We start from the raw sequence: 21,114 nt of genomic DNA on the forward strand, positions 1-21,114 counted from the left end.
ATCATCATCTTCAGCTGTAATGTTTGTGTTTCATTCAGTTCAGTAAAATCATTGTGCTTTTGTTTTCTAAGGTGTAGCTTTAATACTCAAAGTGCAAGTTGTAGGTCAGCTGTGCGACAGCGGGCAGCAGGGACCAGTGATTATCCGGCTGACTTTAGACCAGTCACTTTAATACCTCCGCTCACAGACTCGTCTGTGGATGGAAGAGAAGAGTGCGTGTCCCTAAAGGATGATCTCTGATTTGTCTCAGAATCAATTAAGAGCAAATATTAGGAGTGGCACAATTTGTGCCCATCGCCACAAAGGGCAGAGTGTTCTCAGTCTGCCCAGGAGGCTAATAATATAATACAGCAGGATATCTTCTATCCTAATGATCAGGACATGCTGTGCCTGCCCTGCACTCGCCGGGTCGCTGGTCTACCACCACGTCCCCATCCCCCTCCCTTTTTGGTCCCATCTAATGCAACAGTATTGTTTTATAGCCTCTTATACAGTCAGGGGACATTCCGTCAGCCAGTCTAAGCACTCACGAGTAGGACACACCCCCTCTAAATACGCACACTTATTTATGCTATATTTTGAGAGGGGAAGTTTGACATTATGTTAGTTTCAGCTTCGTTAATAAACAACCATTTGAAGGCCTTTATGAAGTCATTTAAAAAGTAGTGCCTAATACACAAACTAGAAGCAAAATGCACCACTTGGTGCTCATTATACAAACATTGCTAAATACAATCCCCGCATAAAGACGTTAATATTTGTGTTATTTGTGTTATGATTGTGCGGCGCATTTTTTTTTAAACAAGCGGTCAAGGACAGTAAGGGGCCGGATGAGAACTAGATTTGCAGAGGTGTGGAGCGCGTGGATGCCACAGTGATCCACTAGACTGACGTCTCTCCGGTAGCGCAGACGAAGACCGCAGCCCGGTTATTCTACAGACTTCAGTGCAGCCAAGCAGTCGACAGTCTCTCCTGCAGAGAGAGACACAGAGAGCGGAATAAAAAAAAAAAGAACTTCTGCAACGACAAGCCGTAGTTTTGCAGCATGATCCACCTTCCGCAATCTCCGTTTCAACACACGAGCCCAGCAACTGTTTGATTTTGCTGGTGTGCAGGCTTTTTTGGGAAAGATTCGTCTTTTTTCCTCCTTCGGCTGATGTAAAAAGATCAACCCCTCTATATTGGAATGATGTGGACCTCTCACGATACTGTTGGATTTGTTTTCTTAGCCGGATTTTGTGTGCAATTCGGATTCTCTTTTGAAGGTAAGAATATATTATTTTCTTAACCAGCAGTCTAATTCAGTGTCATCGTGTCGGGCTTGCTGCCCTGCATGGTGGAAGCAGCTCAGTAGGAGAAAGTGTTAAAAGTGCGCAGCCTTTGTGGAAAAGCAAAGGAGGCTGTTTGGAGGAAATACTTTAAGTGGGGTGAATTGAAATAAGCCCGGAGAGGGAAAATCAAGCTTTCGATGCTAGATATCAAAAGATATGTTGCATTTTTTACCTCGTGATGACGAAAAAATGCAACTGGTGATTGTTTGAAATCAAGTCATTTCTCACCGTGTGGAAGAAAGCGGACGGCTTTTTTTCGCGTCTTCTCCAATGCAAGAAGATAGACAAGCAATTACAGAAACCCAACTTCTTTCAAGATGCATGAAAAGTGAACGATCAGGCGGTGATTTCAGCACCGCGGACAGCTGCTGCTGCTGCTGCATGCGGCTGTCCGTGGTCCTGAAAGCGATTCAAAGCTCCTGTGTGCCATGCTTCATCTGAACGAGATCCCCACTTTCAAACTGCGCCTGGTCTCTTCTTCGTACTTACTGTATAGCTGCATTCCCAAACCCCTAATAAACGCTTACAAACCTATAAATAGTCTGTGCTCGGCTGTAGTTTCTTAAGCAGAATTGAAACGATGGTTTGGTATGAAACTTTGCATGCACGGATATCCCCACTCTTTTTTTTCATCGTCGCCACCAGTCACCCCTTCAGGCTATATTCCCTTTATAGCCTCCCTTTAACTCATTTATTATTTCTTGTGGTTTTTCCTCCTGTGTGCTTTCTGTTTCTCTATCTGTCTCATTCTGAGACAGTCGAGTTTATTCCGCATTTAATCGCGGTCGCAAAGAGCACGACAACGGCCACAAAATGACACAAAAACAGATTGAGGAAAAGGTAAAAACTCCCATAAACCCCCAACCAGCTCCTAATGAAATATCTGACTAATGTTGCTAATGGTGCGACTGTGCGTTATGTAAATTCCCGATGAAGACGCGTCAGTATGTGTGACAGGAGGGGGGAGCCCCCGCCATCTCCTTCAATTAAAACAAGAACGCACCTTTATCAAGCGCTTGCTTTCAATAACACAGCTGCTGTGACCGCGCAGCCGCCACATTCATGACTGCAGCCACAAGCACACCGTTTAAGTGATTAATTAATGTCTTTGCGTACAAAAATCACACAACTGTCCCCATCATATCGCCCCCCCTTCCTTCCTTCCTCCCGTCTTTCATCTGCAGGTCGATTCACGGATCTGCCCTCCAACATGACGGTTAAAGAGGGACAAAACATAGAAATGGCGTGCGCGTTCCAGAGCGGAACCGCGTCAGTCTATTTGGAGATCCAGTGGTGGTTCGTGAAGGCGCCGGAACCCACTGACAGCGAGGAGGACGTGGATGCTGAAGAGGTACAAGGGATCTTTTTTTCTCCTTTCTGACTTTTTTTTTTCTTCCCCATCAAGAGCTGCGTTATGCGTTATGCGTTATGTTGTCAGCACACGCACTCATAGAGGGGAATAAAGGTATCCAACAAGTATCCGCGCTTTTACGCACACGCTCCCCATGTAGTCTGCACTTTGCTTGTGGAGCATTCATGAAACAATGTCCGACACTATGATGGAAGTTATAGTTGACCTGTACAAGAAACAACATGTTATTACATTTAAATACATCAAGCTGTTGCCTGTTGTCAGTTTTAAACGTATCTATCCCTTATTTATTGCCTTATGTGCCTGGGAACTGTAAGATCTTCATCCACAAAGAGGCAGACCCTTATAATAAGACATTCTTATAAACCCTTTAAATAACTATTTATTCGTCTTTAAATTTAAATCGGCAACTTTCTTATTTGATCTGATATTTTTTTAGCTTAAAAGTCCCTTCTTTCCCTCAAACAGTTAAACTAATCCCTCCATACACTGAGCAGGCAGCAGCCCCATCAAGAAAAAAATAAGAGCATTAATCAAGGGCTACTGTTGGGTGGAAAAAAAGAGCTCGTTCTGGATATTAATTACATTATAAATGAAGTAAATGAGCCTGGCTATTCATGAATGGATAAAAAGTGTCTGAATCAATACAGCCGGAGCATATTCTTGTACAGTGCCTCATTAAACAGTGCACTGGAAGCATGTTGGCATTTTGTTATGAATTACTCTTGCATTACTTCTGCGTATGACAGCTTCCCTCGCCCCAAATAATGATTGGCTGCTTAGTGGATGAGAGCTTCTCAATGTGTTTACCGCATTCAAATGGATGGAAAATGACGTGCTCACATATTGTATGGCAGGTAGCTGCACGTCAAGATTTGGAAGGGGTTTGGATTATTGTCATGACAGACATCAAACGCCGCTCTTTCTATTTCTGTGACAAAGAGGAAGGGAGATATGCATGTGACAGGGGGTGGCTGGATATCCATGTGGCTTTAATTATTGTTCCATTGTTGCCGGGCTCTCATAGTGGCGTCGGCCAGGCTTTGATGTGGGTTTGATCCCATGTGACTCTTTGGATGTTGGGGCTGAAGTGGCCTATTGATGCAGACATCACATTGTTAGCCACATTTCTTATCAGGGAAGGCTGTTTGAAATGAAAGCCGCTGTGTCTCTGTGTGTGTGTGTGTGTGTGTGTGTGTGTGTGTGCGTGCGTGTGTGTTTGTCCTGCAGTGTTGCGGTTTGAATGGGAACAGAGTCAAGGCTGTGTGAGAGAGATGCTTGCTTGGGAAGCAGCTGGTCTCCTGGAAATTCAGAGGAAATGAGCTCGATGTCTTAGGATGCAAATATGTATGCAAATATGAGCCGGATGCATGAAAAGTGAGAAGAGTTGTTGGATGTTTGAAAAGGTGACATGAAAAGAGGAAGGCAGAGAAAACAGGCAGCAGCTTCACATTGGAAAAGTGCAGCAGAAGGTATAAAGTATATGCGTCAGGTGGATGGGTGGGTGGATGCTTTATGTTCAACTCTCAGCGACCCAGGATCAGTTCTCAACTTTACAAATGAGTATTCTACTGTGACTGCGTGTTATTTCTGCTTTTTTTTATTTTACCTTGATGTTGTTTGAAGATTTTATTTCAAGCTCTTCAGTCATACAACAAAGAAAAAAAAACAAAACCCTGACACCTGTACTTAGCTGTATCCACACCTAAAAAAAGTAATATACAAGAGAAGTTTTGTCTTAACTTATCAAATAACATCTATTTTTTCACTTCACAAATGGGTCCATTGTCTCGTCTGTGGGAAGTTTAACAGAGCCCAAAAACTCCTGGGTAACCGGTATCCCTACAGTATTACATGGAGCAGAAACTGGTTTAAGACAGTGATAAAACATTAATGGTTTTTTAGGTCTCCTGAAATGTAAAGGTATTTTCAAGTAGGCAAGAAACGAGAGTCATTATATATCTAAAAGCATGTGTTAGGTTTCCAAGCTAGCAGAAGGCTTCTGCTTAATAACGAGTTTTCTTTAAAAACAGGAAGCAAGGGAGGGACGTGTTGCAGATATTGATCGGTGTTAAAATGCGGGAATAGTGATTGTTGTTTTAACAGCGCAAAATGTCAGGGAATTTAAACTAAAGCTCAGTAAGGACTCGTACAAGCTAGCTATCACATGCCGACCTGACCTTTACGGTGAAGTAGAAGAAAAAACACTTAAGAAAGTGTTTCATTGGAAACAGAATGGGTATACAACCCAAAGTGCAGAATTAGTCATCCTATTTCTTTTGTCTTTTCAGGAAAAGACAAAAAAAAATCATTGTTGTTAGGCTTAAACTAGCAGTCAGTTGACAATCAGCGAAACGGTGATAAACATTCTTAAACATCTATTTTCACTTAGAGGAATTTAATTATTCAGAAGCAAAAGAATACATTTCTCAGTTACAACCTTTAAAGAGTTACAGTCTGCTAATTTAGGTGACTAACCATGTTTGCAAGATCTGTTTTGGTGTGAATGTCAATCATTAACTGTATGTTTGACTAACACTGAAAGATCTTGTTTGGAATGAAAACACACAGAGAAAAGAATAATTTGAATAAAGAGTGCCAGAGTGGTTTTAACAGCAGCAAATCAACACTGAAGGAGGTTTTAATGAATTCAAAATCGTACAAATATTCACGCCTACATACTGTATTCATGTACACATTCATTCACAATGAGACACACTAACTCACACAGACAGGTGCAAACGTACAGCTTAAGCCATTTTTTAATGATTTCAACAGAATCTAACCGCCCTTTGCCATTATTATTTGTATTTCACCTTTTAAAATGGAAAAAAAAACATAAAATATCAGGACAATTTCACCAAAGAGCAACATTAGAGTTATCTTTGTCACTGTTTCCCACCAACTGAGGCATTTGTGTCAAAGAGTTCATTAAGATCTCTGTTTATTTTTTTCACAAGGTTAACAGACGATCAATACTTGGATAAATGTGTCATTGTCAGAATGCTGGCGAACTGCTGTCCCTTGAATTAAATGAAAAAGTACTTTGTAAGAACAAAGAACCACCTGTATATAAGCCTCTTTTTAAACTGATGCATCCAAGGCATTGTGTTACCTTTGAAAAAGGTAATCTGTTTCCAGTGTCATGCAGCTGGTAAAGGTTTGATTAGGTTCCTTAGCTTGTGTCAGGGTAGATCATTGTTAAATTTAATTTATTTTTTTTTATTTTTAAAGTCATGAATTGACTGTCAAAAAAAATCAGGATACAAAAAAGGGCAGTGTGGGGTTTTTTTTGGTTGGGGGACTACTTTCAGCAGTGGATTAATCCACATTTTGTGCTCCAGTGAAGGCAACTGTCATTCACTTTTTGTAAGTATACCTGGGAGAAGAAATGCATTTTACCAGTTACCTGAAGCAAATTGCACATATGTGTGGCAACATTAGACATGGATGCATTGCATTACATTAGATATAGTCCACTTGTGGTGATAGTGAAGGGTGAATGTTAGGTAGGCGGGACTTTTAAACAGGAGAAACAAAAAGTCAATTTCAAGATATTATTTTAGCCCACACCATGTTTTGTTTCCTCTCTTAATCTTTTTCTTAACTAAACCAAATCAAAATTCACGATAGAAAGGGAGAAAACAGACCTTGAAACAGAGGCCTAACAGAAGCTATCGTGTGAGTCAGTTTCATACACCAAAGGTGGGCCATGTCAAACCTTTAGTATTTTAATTGACCCTGGGAAGAAAATGCATCGGACATTAATGCATGAAAAATAGTGCAGCACTTGTGGAAGATATCACATGAAAGGTTGTAGGAGGGTATGTTGTCCAGGAGAGGGAATGAGAATCCTTAGAAATGTTTTATGTTGACAACAAGTAGCAGTTCTTTTTATGAGGAAAATAGCATGTTTATTTCTTTTTCACAAAACTATTTTGTATTGGAAGAAAATAATGTGTAAAATGTTTACATTGCAGAGTTTTGTGCTAATTTAATGCAATTCTATAACATTGTGCTGGGCACCGATTAGAGGAAAGAAAGGAAACAACAATCAGAGCCGTCAATTGAGAAAGCTGCTTGGCTCCGGCTTCCACAACAAGTGGTAAATGATTCTCCTCTCCGATTATAAATGACATGCTGCCAGTTCATAATTATGCACAAACACAGAGAGATGGAAACAAAATATTCACACCTCCATGACAAAGAGGATTCACGCTGCTGCCTGGGATTTGCTACTCTTGTGATGTTGTTGATTCAAGTCAAAGAGTAAAGATACACAGACAGGAGGAGAGTGGCGGCAGAGTGTGAGCTAAACATTTGCTGTTACAGAACATGAGCAGATTGCTGCGACAGCAACGGGTCATCACTCTGTGTAGCATTTTGGCAGCAGGTTTTCTACTACAAAATGAGGCGGTGCGGGGCATGATTACATCTGATTATGTGCTGTTGTTTGATTTTCTATGGCATGCTCTGGGCCTACTTTTTGTATTTGGAAGTATAATCAACAAAGGCTTAAAGGTGGCTCTTAAAAGAATATATCTTTGAGCACCATCATTTTATGGAAAATAGGAAGACAGAGGTTGTTTCCCTTTCAAATGAAGGATCTATTTTTTTTGGAAATCAAATGTCAAAGAGAACAACCCTTCAAAGTGTAGTGTGGTTCAGGTAGAGCCCTGTCTTTGCAGATCCAATACACAATGCACTTTAGTTGTTTTAGGTCTATTTTAAACCTCCATGACGGTTGTGATCTCGGATCAGTTATGCTCTAAAAAATGTTTGCTGTCACTAATTTGACTTAATCCACCTGATGCCTTTGTGTTCTCGTACAGCACCATCACAAGTCATATGACTTCAAGATTGGTTCATACCAACATTTTCCGTGTGATAATCCTGATCGCGCACCACTTTGTACTTGTGCACCACGCCCTGTCTAATAGAAAAGACATTTATCCTTTCCCTGTATGTTTTGGAGGAAAATTCTTTGCTGTCGGCAAATATATTCACTGGCAGCTATATTTTTTAATCAAGGAAGTGCCACATTAATGTTCTGTTTATAGAGTCTGCTTCTGCTCAAGGTTTTTGCCTTTTACAAGGAAGTTTTTCTTTGCCAGTGTTGCCAAGTGCTTGCTCATGGTGGAATTGTTCTCTGTGAATATTATTATGACGAGTACAGAATAGGCCGCTTCTATTTGAAAAGTGTCATGGGAAAACTTTTTTGCAGTTTTTTACATTATATTGACCAAGGTCCATGTCTAGTGTCAGTGTATGGGAAGGTTTTAGACAACAAAAACTTGAACTTGAGGTCATGAAATTTGGTTTCAATTTGGTAAGACATTCTGATCTTGTGCTTCAAGATGTGGGGCCCTATTGTCAACCTGGTGCAGTCGTCATTTTCACGCCCAGCGCCCACGTTGTGTAAATAGCAAGTGATCTTGCACCACCGTTTGTGCCCATGGGCGTGTTGGTTTTGATATGAGGTGTGGTCAGGAAAACGGGTAGCGTGTTGCTATCTAGAGGACGCAGAAAGTGAGCGCGCTTTAAACCAACAAAAACCTAGTCTAAAGTCTATGGCGCAATCTGTGTTTGCTATTTAGAGGGCGCATTATGGACATACATCGCTGAGTTTACAACACGAGTGTGCTTGTCACTCACACGGGGACGCACAGCAGCGCTTCTACTCCTCAGGAAAAAGCAGTGTGTTTGCAGATACAGTGAAAAAACGTTGTTTAAGGGACAGACTGCAAGCTTTGGTTTCCCTCGTCTCCTTAAATACTGCTTTCGGTTTGTTACTGATCTGCTAAGAAGTGCAGGAAGACGTGGACAAGCTCTCCTCCACACACACCTGCTTCAATTCAGGAAGATTCCTGCTACTGTTGTTAGGGATTTGGCATCTTTGTAAAATCGTCCCTTAAAAAGTGTCTCCATTATGCTGAAAACAACATGATTAGGGCGGCATTTGGATTGTGGTTTGTTCCTTCTGCAGATAGTTGTATGAAGTGTTTGGTAAAGTGGAAGGGCTGTCTTATCACAGTAGTTATTTGAGTATTGCAGACTGATTTTTCCCTTTGTTCAGATTTCTAAAAAAGACAATTATCTACCTGTTCAGTACCTCATCAGGAGAAAACAAAAACTAGTCCAACATGGTGGCTCTTTGAAGGGAGCCGGATCCGCTCCTTTCTGAGAGCTCATCGAACGTGCCTGTGCTCTATTCTCCCATGTCAACACACACATATTTAAAACTCTGAGCTTTTAAAATTGAAAAGGAAACAGCAGAATAATGTAGGAACAATGAATCAATAATTTATGATACAACTCTGTATGGTATGACTACAGATGTCAACAAAAAAAACAACAAACTTGCCAGAGGGTTATAATGTTGCTCACTGTCGGCACTACGTTGTGGTGACATGACTCCGCTGCTCATGACCTAGTGTAGTTGTAGTTGAAAAAAGCTGCCTGTGGTAATTCAGCATAAAGGGGAGTGGATGTAGGGCAGTGAAATTTGGTTCCAGTCGTTTCCACCAAAGAGCCGTTCAAAAATATCGGATCGTTCGCGAACGTCACACCACTAGTTGAACAGTATTCTTACATCTCACATACCTCTCATTACGTATAGCCACAACTAACATAGAAGCCAATTTAGAATATACATTTATTATATTATAATGTTTATGTGTGAAATGTATGTGAAAGTGATTATTATGAAATATTTGGGACTCAGAACCTACAGGTGGATGCTGGGTGGAGGAGGGGCTTAGAATCACAAAAGCGATAAATCTGTTGATGCACAGCCAACAGAAAACAATAGATGCGTCCTACTTGCTATAATACTTGGTTTGCGTTTATTTGCACGTATTGCCTACACCTACATTAAACCTGTATTGTTACTTTTGTAAATACTGGGATGTTGTAAAGAAGAAAATGATGAGGTATACGCGATATAACTTTGTAAGAGGAAATGGCAGGTGAGTAAACCAGCAAAGCCAAATTAGATGTTTAAATTCACTCACATTCTTGGTTTCATTCATATATTTTATAATTCACATTTCTTTAGATGCAAAATCCAAGTCCATAACATTAATATAATCAGCATGCAGTCAGGTAATCCCCCCCACCACATTTCTATCACATCTGTAGCTATACTCTTGTGATCGTAAATAAAAGTCAGAGGTGAAAAACATGGTGGAGGTAATAAATACCGCAGCACTAAAGACGTACACCCTCCGGCTGTGAATTTCTGCTTTGCTGCTGCGACCTCCATCATAGAATCAGAAAGCATAGAAGGAACAGAACGCAGCCTCCTGGGTGAAGGTAATAGCTGTAGGCCGTGTCGCACATGGTGGACATAAAAGCCTCATTTCCATGAATTTCAATTTAAAAACGCATTAGTGAATTCCCCCTTTGGTTTCAAACCCTAAATCCCTCTTATTCTGAAGAGGTGGATTCCATTCTTCTTGGGGTTGATCTCTCTTTTTTATCCAGCTAATCCCAGCGCTATTGTTTGCCATAAGATCAATTTATTGAGTAAATCTTTACGCTGTCCGATGGTAATTCTATTTGGTGTGGGATTATGTTTGGATATAAGGAAAAAAGGAGAAAAGCTGAGTTAGATCTATGAAGGTAACTCTTCTGCTCCTATCAGCCAGTGTTCGCTAAGTTTGGAGTCACGTATTTATATCCCTACCCAGGTTGAGAATAAATAGATAAAAATAAAAAGCAGCCAAGAATCAATTTAATGCTTTCTGCGACGGGAAAAACCATCTTTGCATATCTGAAATATCAGAAAAGCCTCAGCCTGACAGTACGAAGCTCGGAGCTGGATCAAGCAAAGAATCAGAGATGATGCTGGAGACTCGACGCAGATGTGTGCTGTTTAAAAATTCATTCTGCATTTCATTCCTCAAATACTGCCCGGAGTGCATGAATGGCTGGGCTGCCGGTGGATTCAAACCTGCATTTACCTGACCTGGGATATGTTAAAAGGCGACGTGATGTGTCTCTCAAAGTGAGATGGATTAAAAAAGGTAAGAGGACATGATGCAAGGCTGCCCTTTGCCAGGCCCCGGCAGCGAGAAAAACAGGGATCAGCCGAGGCCTGTGGTTGGAATATAAATGACAGTTACATAAAACATCCACCGGCGCACTTTGACCAAAAATTCACTCGAGCCACAGCGAGCTTTACCTCTCTTAACAAGTGAGTTTATAAATCCAGTGGGTGTAACAGCGAGGAAGCATAAAATCCATAGGCCGCCATGCTCTCTGAGTGACCTTACTGTCTGCCTCTCCGCCCCTCCATCACCGGCTGACTGCAGCTTGTGCAGCCTCCTCCAACACTCTCGCTGGGATAACTGCACTGCCAGTCAATATGATGCAGCAGGCGTAGTCCCGGTAACTGCTCTCATCAGCCCCGCCGCCCGCCTGTGCACACACACGTCCGTAATGATTGTAATGGCTTCCAAATGGTTTGCGGTGAATATGAGTTCTCGGCGGGAGGTTGCTGTTTGTGAGTGAGCATGCACAGACACACGAGAGAGCCTGCTGCTTTCATTTTCCACTGGTGGACTGTGGATGGCTCACTGTCAGGCTACAGTCATCAGTCATAAAGGAAGGCTTCATTTGAATACACTAAAAGCTGCTGTAACACTGCAGTGTACCAGCAGCACATTGCACCAGTGCCCCTCTTAAGTGGTCTTCCCCCCCCCCCGTTCAGATTAACCTTTGTTGTGGCTCAAAGAACAAGAAACTAGCCAATAAGTTTAAAGTCTTATTTTTTCTTTATGCTTTTAGGTTGTTTTCACATTATGTACGATTGCATCGTACCATACCCAAGTACGATTGCCCCCCATCTCCTCTCCCCCGCCGGTCAGCTTTCACATTAATAATTTAGTTCCATGCGAGCACACTTGCGGGAGGACTCCGAAGCTGAAGGTCGCGGCAATGCACCTTAAAAACAAGGAGAAGAAGAAGAGCATCATCAACTTTCGTAGCATTGTATTGGTTGTCGTTCCAGTGTCGAAAAGCATGCGAATTGCATGATCCCAAGCCCATACAATGGAGCCGACCTTCGCACTTCGCCTGCTATTATTCACATTTTGGAGAAAATGTCAAGAACAACCCTCTCACCTACATTTCTATGGTATCAGCCATGGTCGTGCAGTTCAGAGGATGACATCGGCGGTGCTACGCGCATATGCGGATTTTGGAGAAGACATGATAAAAAGCGGTCCACTTCCGTGGTTTGGTACAGCAGCTATTCACCTGATGCGGACCGTACCCGAGTACACATGGACCCTACTCAAGACCACCTTTTCAAGTGGACCCGGGCACAGATCAATGAACCATGCCCGAGTACAGTACACAGTGTTCACACTAATCAAACAAACCAGACTTTGGGTTCAAGTGTACTCGAATCCGGGCCCAGGACGTTCACTGACTGATGCAGGATTTTGAACAACACAGAAAGTTGTCAATTGTTAATAATCACACTTGTTGTAAGTTGGACCTCCTTTGGTATCTAATTTAGCGTTTGTAAAGCAGACAACAAGTAGATGCCAGAGGGACACCTCAGTAACCAAATGGTTAAGGCGTTTAATGCATAGCCATAATATCCACAGGATAAAGCAGAGGTATGGCATGCAAACTAAGATGGAATTGAACCGAGTGTGATCGTGTGGTGCCGTTCGCGAACGATCTGATTCTTTTGAGCGGCTCTTTGGTGTGAACAATCGGAACCGAGTCGTAGATGAGAGCCGTTCTTTTTAAAGTTGTGCATATTAAGAAAATGACCTTACTAACCCATACAACACACACATATACTCAAAGTATAGACACACACACACGTTTACATCAGGCACACTCAAGGGAATCCACACAAGTCCACACACACACAAACAAAAACACGCTAACAGTCAAAGGCACAAGACAAAAACCAAGTTTTAAGTCTGCTTTTAAAAGAACATAAAGTTTCCACAGATCTCAGGTCAGGAGCTAGTTTGTTCCAGAGAACAGCACCATAGTTATTGAACGCACCTTCACCTGCTTTGGTTTTAACTTTAGGTACATGCAGGAGGCTCATACCTGATGATCTGAGGGATCTGGTTGGGCTATAGCCATGAGCAGCTCACAGAGATATTGGGGTGCCTTACCATTTCGAGCTTTGTAAACAACAAGTAGTACTTTAAAGTCAATTCTCTACTGGACCGGAAGACAATGAAGATTTTTCAATACAATACAGTGCAAGTTTGAATCTGATCCAAATCTTACCCTACCATTATCCTAGTGATTATTTTGCAGATAAACCTAGTAACCTCCGCCCCCTGAAAAAAAAAAAAAGAACGATGAGCCGGCTGTCAGAAAGGATCAGAGCCATAAGATCAGGATCCCTTCAGAGAGCCATATTTTCCAACACTGGAGTGTGAAGGGCTGGTTCATGTTTATTAATGTGCTAAATTAGTTAAGAATCTAATGTTTTTTTGTAAAAACTCTGTTGTATAGAATGCTGATGTATAACTGTAAGTGTGACTGTCAGTTAGATTACAGCAGATTTGTGGCATTACTGCTTCACGAACATACATTTACATAGTAATGTGATTTTCTTGGCTACAGGAAAAGAAGCTTTTCATGTAGATGAGGTGCTGTTAAAAAAATAAATAAATAGCAGAAAAAAATAGTTATCTTCCCTTTTGGTTAGAAAGCACAGTTATTTAAAGAGCAGAACTGTATGCTACAGTAGGAAAACAAAACAAAACAAAACACAATCCATGAATATTTAGTTTAAATACAATGAAAAAGACTGACTAGTTTCTTAAAACAGCACAGGTCCTGTTGTTTTTAACAGACAGTACTTAAACAGAAATACTGGGGACTCTTTTCAGCGGTGGCATAATCCACATCGGCTGCTTTAGCCAGCGTTGGGGGCAGCAGGGCAGTGGATGCTGGACTGAGTGAAGATGAACTCCAGTGTGTGTGTTCATTTTAATAGTTTTTGGACAACAGTGGAGCTGCATGGCACAGAGAAATAGGATTCTGTATACTAGGCTGTTGGATACACAGCCAGTACTTGTTTGTAGGGTGAATTTATTGTTGCTCCGGCTCTTTCTGCGGTCGATAAGCAAAATATAAAAATGTTCAGAATATCTTTTGACGTATGCCTTTAAGATGTAGAATAACTAAATCGTTAAAAGCACACTTTGTCTTAGCTGAGGGTGAATAATGGGACATTGTCAAGATTAAAGAAAGGTTATGCCAAAGTTTTCTAGTTAGAGGGCATTTATTTTATTAGGATGATAATGGACTGAGTGTTATGGACCATGATTGACTGTTCTGGTGTCAGTGAGAATGACTGACGGAGCTCTGCCGACTGACTCACGGCTATACTTCACCGTATTGATAAATCTGATTCAGATGCCTGTCTGCTTTTCTCTTCTTTAAAAATCAAAGCGCTGGAATGACTCATTGGACTGTCATGCCATACAGAAATAATGTGTTTTGAAATTTAAAGGTCACAGAGAATTTTTTTTCTCTTTTAAAAGGTTTTATTTGCGTGTGGATTTGCAGATTTTTAATTTGGGCTGCCTTTTATGGTATTATAACACTCCTCCATCTGCCCTGCAATGTGCTTTTTGGTCTGCAAAATGTGCAGATCACCAATGATGGTTACTATTTTCCTCTGAAACCTCCTTTCCAACACATCGAGAGGACCCCGGTGTGGCACTTTAAGTGGCTCTGTTGTTGGATCGAGGGCAGCTTCAGCCATGTTGTGTCCATTCATGTGCTGTAGAGGAAAGAGATGGTGAAGGGGAGGATGAAGGGATGGGCAGATGGATGAAAACATATGGGAGATGTGATGTAATAAGGATACAGGATGCCTCTGGGGGAAAATCTGGAAGAGGTTCATACATGCATGCAAAACAAATCCTCATTTACTGTCCCATGTGGATCTAGTTAGAACAGTATGCTGGCCAGACATGAACACAGTGGACTAACTAAGAAGGGACCTGATGTTGCATTGAAGCCAGCTTTCCTGGCTTCTTGTCCATAATGAGGGAAAGAGAAGTAACAGAAGCTAGTTAGCTTAGAGACTCATTATATTATTTGGATCTAATGGCAATATTGTCTCAAAACACTGAGATTTAAACCCCCGGAGGTTTTTATTTCTTGGACAGAGATACGAATGGTTGGTTCATTGGTATGATTGCATTGTTCTTGTTTTTTAAAAGTAAGTATTGTTCCCTTGGTTATTTTTTATTCCAATGCATCGGCACACTTGGTACTAAGAGATGCTACACTTTCACAGGCATTGCACTGCTCTTAACCTCCTGCTTTTAGCATCCAGCTTCCTTTGATCAGCCTCCAAATAGTACACTGTGCACTTTGCGCTCAACATACAGCATATCTACCCTCTGGTCAAAAGAACCTCTCACACCGTAATTATATCATGTTACTCATGTTGCTGCCAAGATTGAATCTATCTCTTGCTATCCTATATTTAAAGCAAGTTAAAAGAAGGGAGGAGAAGAAGGGACTCAGTTTGGCAGTGTTTCATAAATGGAAAATAACAGGACTGTATAACTGACTTAAGATGTAGGCAGAGTGCGGCTGAGACAAAAATGACCCCAAGGTTTCTGATAGAAGCCAAGGAAATGTAGTGATGTTGAGAAAGATAAGTGGTCAAACAACAAAGTCAATTTTGTTAAACTGAACTAAAGGATGGGAAAAGATGGAGCAGGGTATCGTGAGATGCGCTGTGTCTCCAAAGCCTTTTGAAGTAAGAGCTCACACTAATGGGATTGACTTGCGCAACTTTATGTGGCACCTGCAGTTCATCTCATTGGACTTGCAAAGTAGCCGACAGAATGCTGACTGATCACTATGGAACCAAGTGGATGGATTCAAGTTGAATCCGTAAACATAAAAAGGGACACAACCATTGATTTAGGCCTGAATAGAAGCTAACCCATAGCCTGATTTAGGTCTGTGTGGACCTCATCTGCATCACTGTTAAAGGCCTGAAGAAATCTGAGTAGCGGAACAACAGTCTTCTTATTTCCTGGCCTTTTTAATTATCCTTGAACTGCTGGGACTAATTTTTCTTTTCCAATTTAAACAACTGACACATCATCATCCATAAAGGGATTGTGGACAAAGTGTTAGCAAACAGTTGCCCATTTAAAAATCCACCAGATCAGCAACATTATCAGTAATTTAACTTCCAATATTACCTCTCTTTTAGCTCTGCTTTTGGTCTCCACCAACTTCTTAGATTATTATATTGCTTTTGGGCAGCTAAAGGCTCAAATGTGTTCAAGATCTCGTCTCTTATAGTGCTGACTGCTAGTTTGTGCTAAGCAGATAGTGTAAAAGTAGTCTTGCTCAGTTGCAATACTTCATAACCAACAATGAACTAAAATGCTAAAAGGCTTTGTCGAGCTGAGAGGACCTCCAGAGTTAGGGGGGTTCATCACTAGAATCAACACCTTTTACAATGTATGTGGTTATTTGATTCATTGTTTAGATCAAAATATTAAGAAGTGCAACTTCAATCGTTATTATCATCAGACAAGACAATGACTATATCATTCCTTTTTTTTTTTTTAAATCTCCATATAGTTATAAATACTCAACTGATCAAGCCACTCTTTTCTTGGTTATACATAAACTATATACATTCACCTGCCACTTTATTAGGTGCACCTGAAAAATTTATGTAATCCAATACACCAGCTCAGCCAGAAGATTTTCTTTTATGTTGCCTATAATGTACAGTCTTTTTTCAAAGCTGTCATAGAGGGGTTAATTCAATGATATTTCAGAGGTCAAGGTCATAATCGGTGGTGGGGCTGTACTGGGGCTGTGCTGCATTATATTCAGAGGTGTTCCTAATACTCTGGCCCCCTCATGTATGTAATTAGGGAGGACAAAACATTACAGTCACATCTAAATATAATTGAGCTCAGTACAACACCACCATTAACTATGGCCTCAGTAGTCAACATGATTGAGTTTACACACTTCCGACTCTCAACAAAACAAAAGGCAAAAAAAAGTAAACTTCATAAAAGCAGAATCCATGGCAGTGCTGTCATATTTGGCAGGCGGCCAAACATTGAAAGGTTTAACCATAAAATTAAACTAGAACAAGATAATAAAACACTAAAAATAAATAATAATAATTAAGGAAATTAAAACTAGAGTAAAATAATAAAATAACACACTAAATGAATATATATGAATCTCTAAAACAGACTAAGATGCTAAAAAATAAATAAATAAATGAAGTTAATAAAGTAAAATTCAGACTTGAAATTAATTCAAGAAATGCCGTTAAAGTAATCAAATAAAAACAACCTATGTAGGCGATGTAGGTCTACTGCAGGTGAAACTGTCTAAGTGTTCATCAAAATGCTGCTGTTGAAAATGAGCATATCTACAAAAAAGGATTTTTTTTGCCATTATTTATCAACATTAAATGAAACGAAGCAGTCAGATTTTAGTATTTTATTTTATTCATGAGACAACCTACAATCAATCTTTCAACGTGCCTTGCACAGATATTGGATATGAAGCATTTGAAAGTACTTCAAGTATGATATGACAAGAAGCAAAAACAGGCACTGGTAAACCATTTATATTGCAGAATTATCAGCTTAATGATATATTTCTTATTTAATGCTCCGGGAAATGACCCGCCAGACGCCAATTTACCGCATCAAATGTCAAAGCTTCACGAGTAGAGGTGGAAATGAATCCATCATTGTCAAAAGCGACCAATGTGGACTTTTATTTTGGCTGAAATCAAACAGCATCAAACACACAAGAACTAAACCACTCAACTCCACTTTAAAGGAATCGGTGACCACACACATTATTGATTCTGATAAATTAGACAAAAGTCCATGAAACACTCATCAATCACTGCTGCTTTCACACGCCTATACATTTCCTGCAGCCAACACATTCACCAACAGCTTTTCCATAATCCACCATATTCCTTTCGGTGCTTTAATCAGCAGCAGATAATGACCAGTGATGTCAGTAACAGGGCTTATATTCATCACAGTGGGACAGGAAATTAAACATGGATTAGGGAGATGGTTTATCCTTGCTGTTTGATAGCAGAGGCAGATTATAATACCAGCGTAATGACGGAGGTGTTAAGGTTCACTGTGACTTTAACACCGTGGAAATAAGCTTATATACACAGACTATTTTCTTCACGTTGTTCTGAATGTACACGCTCTATTTTATTGCTGATATGGCAGCGAAGATTACTTTGAAAACAGGACCTGCTGCTGCTGCCTGTTGTGATGCTTACATTCCTTCAAAATAATAGCATTTCACTTTTACAGACGCCGATGTTTTATACCAGTGTTTCAATCTCAGCCTTGATTCGAAAGCAACCTATCCTATCAGAAAAAAAAACAAAGAAAATTAAAATGCTTTTTCTCTCCTGCCAGTGGGAAATCTCAATGTCCTGAGCTACACTCACTCCTCTTCTTGTTCTATTGTATTTATGCTCCTTGCACACAAGGGTGGAGAGTTCACTGTCACAGATCCGCCGTTGTAAACAGCAAAGTCACTTTATTGCTTTTGATGTCAGCGCTGGTAACTGCCGCGCAGCCGATCCAACGCCGGACAAGCGGGGGGGGCTGGATCTCATGTCTGCCTTTTTCTAACAGCCGCTGCAGATAATTCAATCAGAGGATCCTCTGCTGTCACTGTTCTTCTTGACCCCTCTGTTACACTGTCACCAAAAGGAAACTGAATCCATTTGGCGTCACAAAAGCAGTTGTCAGACTGAGAGGAGTACTTTTCAAATTGAATCAGAGGCTTCTCCAAATGCCTACAGATGATGCCTTTGATGTCAGCTCTGTTGGAATACTCTTCTATTGTTGCAGGCCTCGCCAATTGCAACCCTTTGCTCACCCTGTCACTCCGTGCCGTGCTATCTGACGCACATATGTGCTTTTGTACATCTGCCAATCCGAGTTGATTTTTTTAATTTTTAGCAACTTTTCTGTCATTGACATTTTCAGATAATAAGTGGACTTTTCAGGTATATATGATAAACTTTTTCATATGTATGCTGTATAATAATAATAATAAATGGTGTCTGATGTTTTTTCTTCAAAATATGTTTAATTGCCTTGTAAAAATCCTACTAAGGCATCTCCTCCTTCTCCCTCATTAAGGATTCCTGAATCAGCTTAGGCCCCGCCCATTATGCAAATTTACAACCGCCCCCTTGTCACGAACCAAAACACGTCTCTGCCATCGTTTAGTGGCAACTTGTTGAAGTTAAGCTTAAAATGTAGTAATTAGTAGTAGTAACGTTAACGTCAGTAGTGAGTTTGCAAAAAATACGATGACGGTTACAGCTGGCTCGCGCATCGCCAAAGTGGTTGCCATATGTTGCACATAATGATATGCATAGCCTCACCCCGTCCATTAACGCGATTGGCTCCTTAGGTTTGTGACGTCTCAAACCTGCCAATCTGAAAACGTGTTGTTCAGCCTGTCCTTGGTACACTGCAGTTTAAAAAGCAGATGTTTACAAGGTTAAACACTTGATTCGATAAATCAGGTTTGTGGTACCACTGGCACTAGTTTACAGAAGGTTTTTATGTTTACAGACTGCCATTTAATATGATCTGGAACATGACAGGTTTCTATCTTAATACAGATAGTCAACAACAATTTGAACTTCTGCCCTTAAACATACTTTATATTGTATTTCACCACTAATTCATGTTACAAACTGAGCTGCTGTGTGTAAACCCCATTTAGTTCTACATTTGTTCAATATCAACATTGAGGCATGTCAGATGGAGCCTGGTGAATCATATTGATGTGTAAATGTAAAGTAGGAAAAAAATAAAATAAAACGAGGGACAATCTGCTGTCTGTCTGCTGTCCACCCAAAATAACGCAGTACTTAAGGTCCTTAAATTAAAGGCATTTTTGTTCCATGAATCCATGGGTTTTCCATGCCTTTCATTCTGAGCTTGGAAGGTTCTCTTTGAGATGTGCTGATTCACCTTCATGGAATCACTTCCAACCGATCTGCAGCTTTATATTCTGCTGTCCCTGAGTCATTTTCCCCCATAAATCTCAGCGGTACTTGTTGTGGCAGTAATGTATTTATAATGATCATGATTATTTTCTATTATTATTCTCTGCCCTTTTCATTAGTTGTTATGAAATTGAAGGAAAAATATATCCCATAATGTTCAGTCCATTTCTAAACCACTTCGTCGTGCTGTGGAGGGTTTTTGAGAGCTGGTTGCCTATATTTTTTTGTATCTCATCCCACCCCACAAGAGGACTTAAATGCATAGTCAGGAGCATACAATTTTAAACACACATTTGTTCTGATCAATAGCAGGTGGTGTTAACATATTAAGAAACACAGCATTGTTAAAGCAAAGCATAGGAAGAAGCCAGTAACAGATGAACTACAACAATGCAGGTTTCTATAGATACTAAACCTCAGCTTTGCATATGTTTTAACACATGTGTCCCTTTTCAAGGATACACACACGTTCATGTTGTCATATTCTGCATTAATGACCCCAGATTAGCTTTTAAAAACATAAATGCAACCAATTGTTTTTTGCTTTTTGCATGTATAAGAAAGTAATAAAAGTGAATATAATTACAGCTAGGGTAATATCCATCCATCCATGCAGGGGGGATGGAGCCTATCCAAGCTGTCACTGGGCGAGAGGCGGGGTACACCCTGGACTGATCGCCAGTCAATCACAGGGCTGACACATAGAAACAAACAACCATTCATGTTGAAACACACACCGACCAGCAATTTAGAGTCCCCAATTTACGAGCATGTCTTTGAACACACAAACTCTACACAGAAAGGCCCACTTCACCTTCTTCACAACCTTCTAGCTGTGAGGCGACAGCACTAACCACTGCACCATCGTGCAGCATTAGGATAATATATTTTACACATAATTCACTAATGCAGTTGTAATCAGCGAGTTCATTTATACAGTTTCTTGTATAACTTCTGCCGTGAAGATGAACGCTAAAAATAGTGTATCTGCTTATCGAACACAGTGATGTATCATTAATTATAATTGAAAGCCCATGGACAGCTTAAAAATGCTTATCATTTATTCAAAGGACATTAAATGATCACATAATTTGCACATTATTTAGCATTTTCTAACACTTTTTACTTCCGTTTTCCACAGCACCTTGTTACATATGTTCCACATCCCTCGCTGCATCCTCTTTATTTCTGCATGTTAATGTCAGCAGAGGCAACTTAAGAACAAACCAAATGAAAGAAAAACAGCGCTCTCTTTGTTCCAAACGCTTTGACTTCAGTCCGGGCTCTCTCTCTCTAGTGTTTTTAACATGAATAATAAATAAAATCACTGTACAGAA

At 40.4% G+C, this 21,114-nt stretch overlaps 1 protein-coding gene across 1 annotated transcript in view; it reads left to right on the forward strand.

Annotated features, from left to right (window-relative positions):
- The first annotated feature begins 941 nt into the window (after window positions 1-941).
- Window positions 942-21,114, forward strand: part of vstm2a (V-set and transmembrane domain containing 2A) — an 81,991-nt gene continuing 61,818 nt past the window's right edge. Inside the window, exons 1-2 of the mRNA XM_069667790.1 lie at window positions 942-1,265; window positions 2,516-2,682. Of these exons, the coding sequence (XP_069523891.1) occupies window positions 1,187-1,265; window positions 2,516-2,682 (246 nt within the window). The 5' untranslated portion in view covers window positions 942-1,186. The remainder of the gene's footprint in view (window positions 1,266-2,515; window positions 2,683-21,114) is intronic.

Source organism: Semicossyphus pulcher, unplaced genomic scaffold (genome assembly GCF_022749685.1).
Source record: "Semicossyphus pulcher isolate SPU_LCO1_2020_fin unplaced genomic scaffold, fSemPul1.0.p SCAF_18, whole genome shotgun sequence".
In the NCBI taxonomy this organism is placed as follows: Eukaryota; Metazoa; Chordata; class Actinopteri; order Labriformes; family Labridae; genus Semicossyphus; species Semicossyphus pulcher.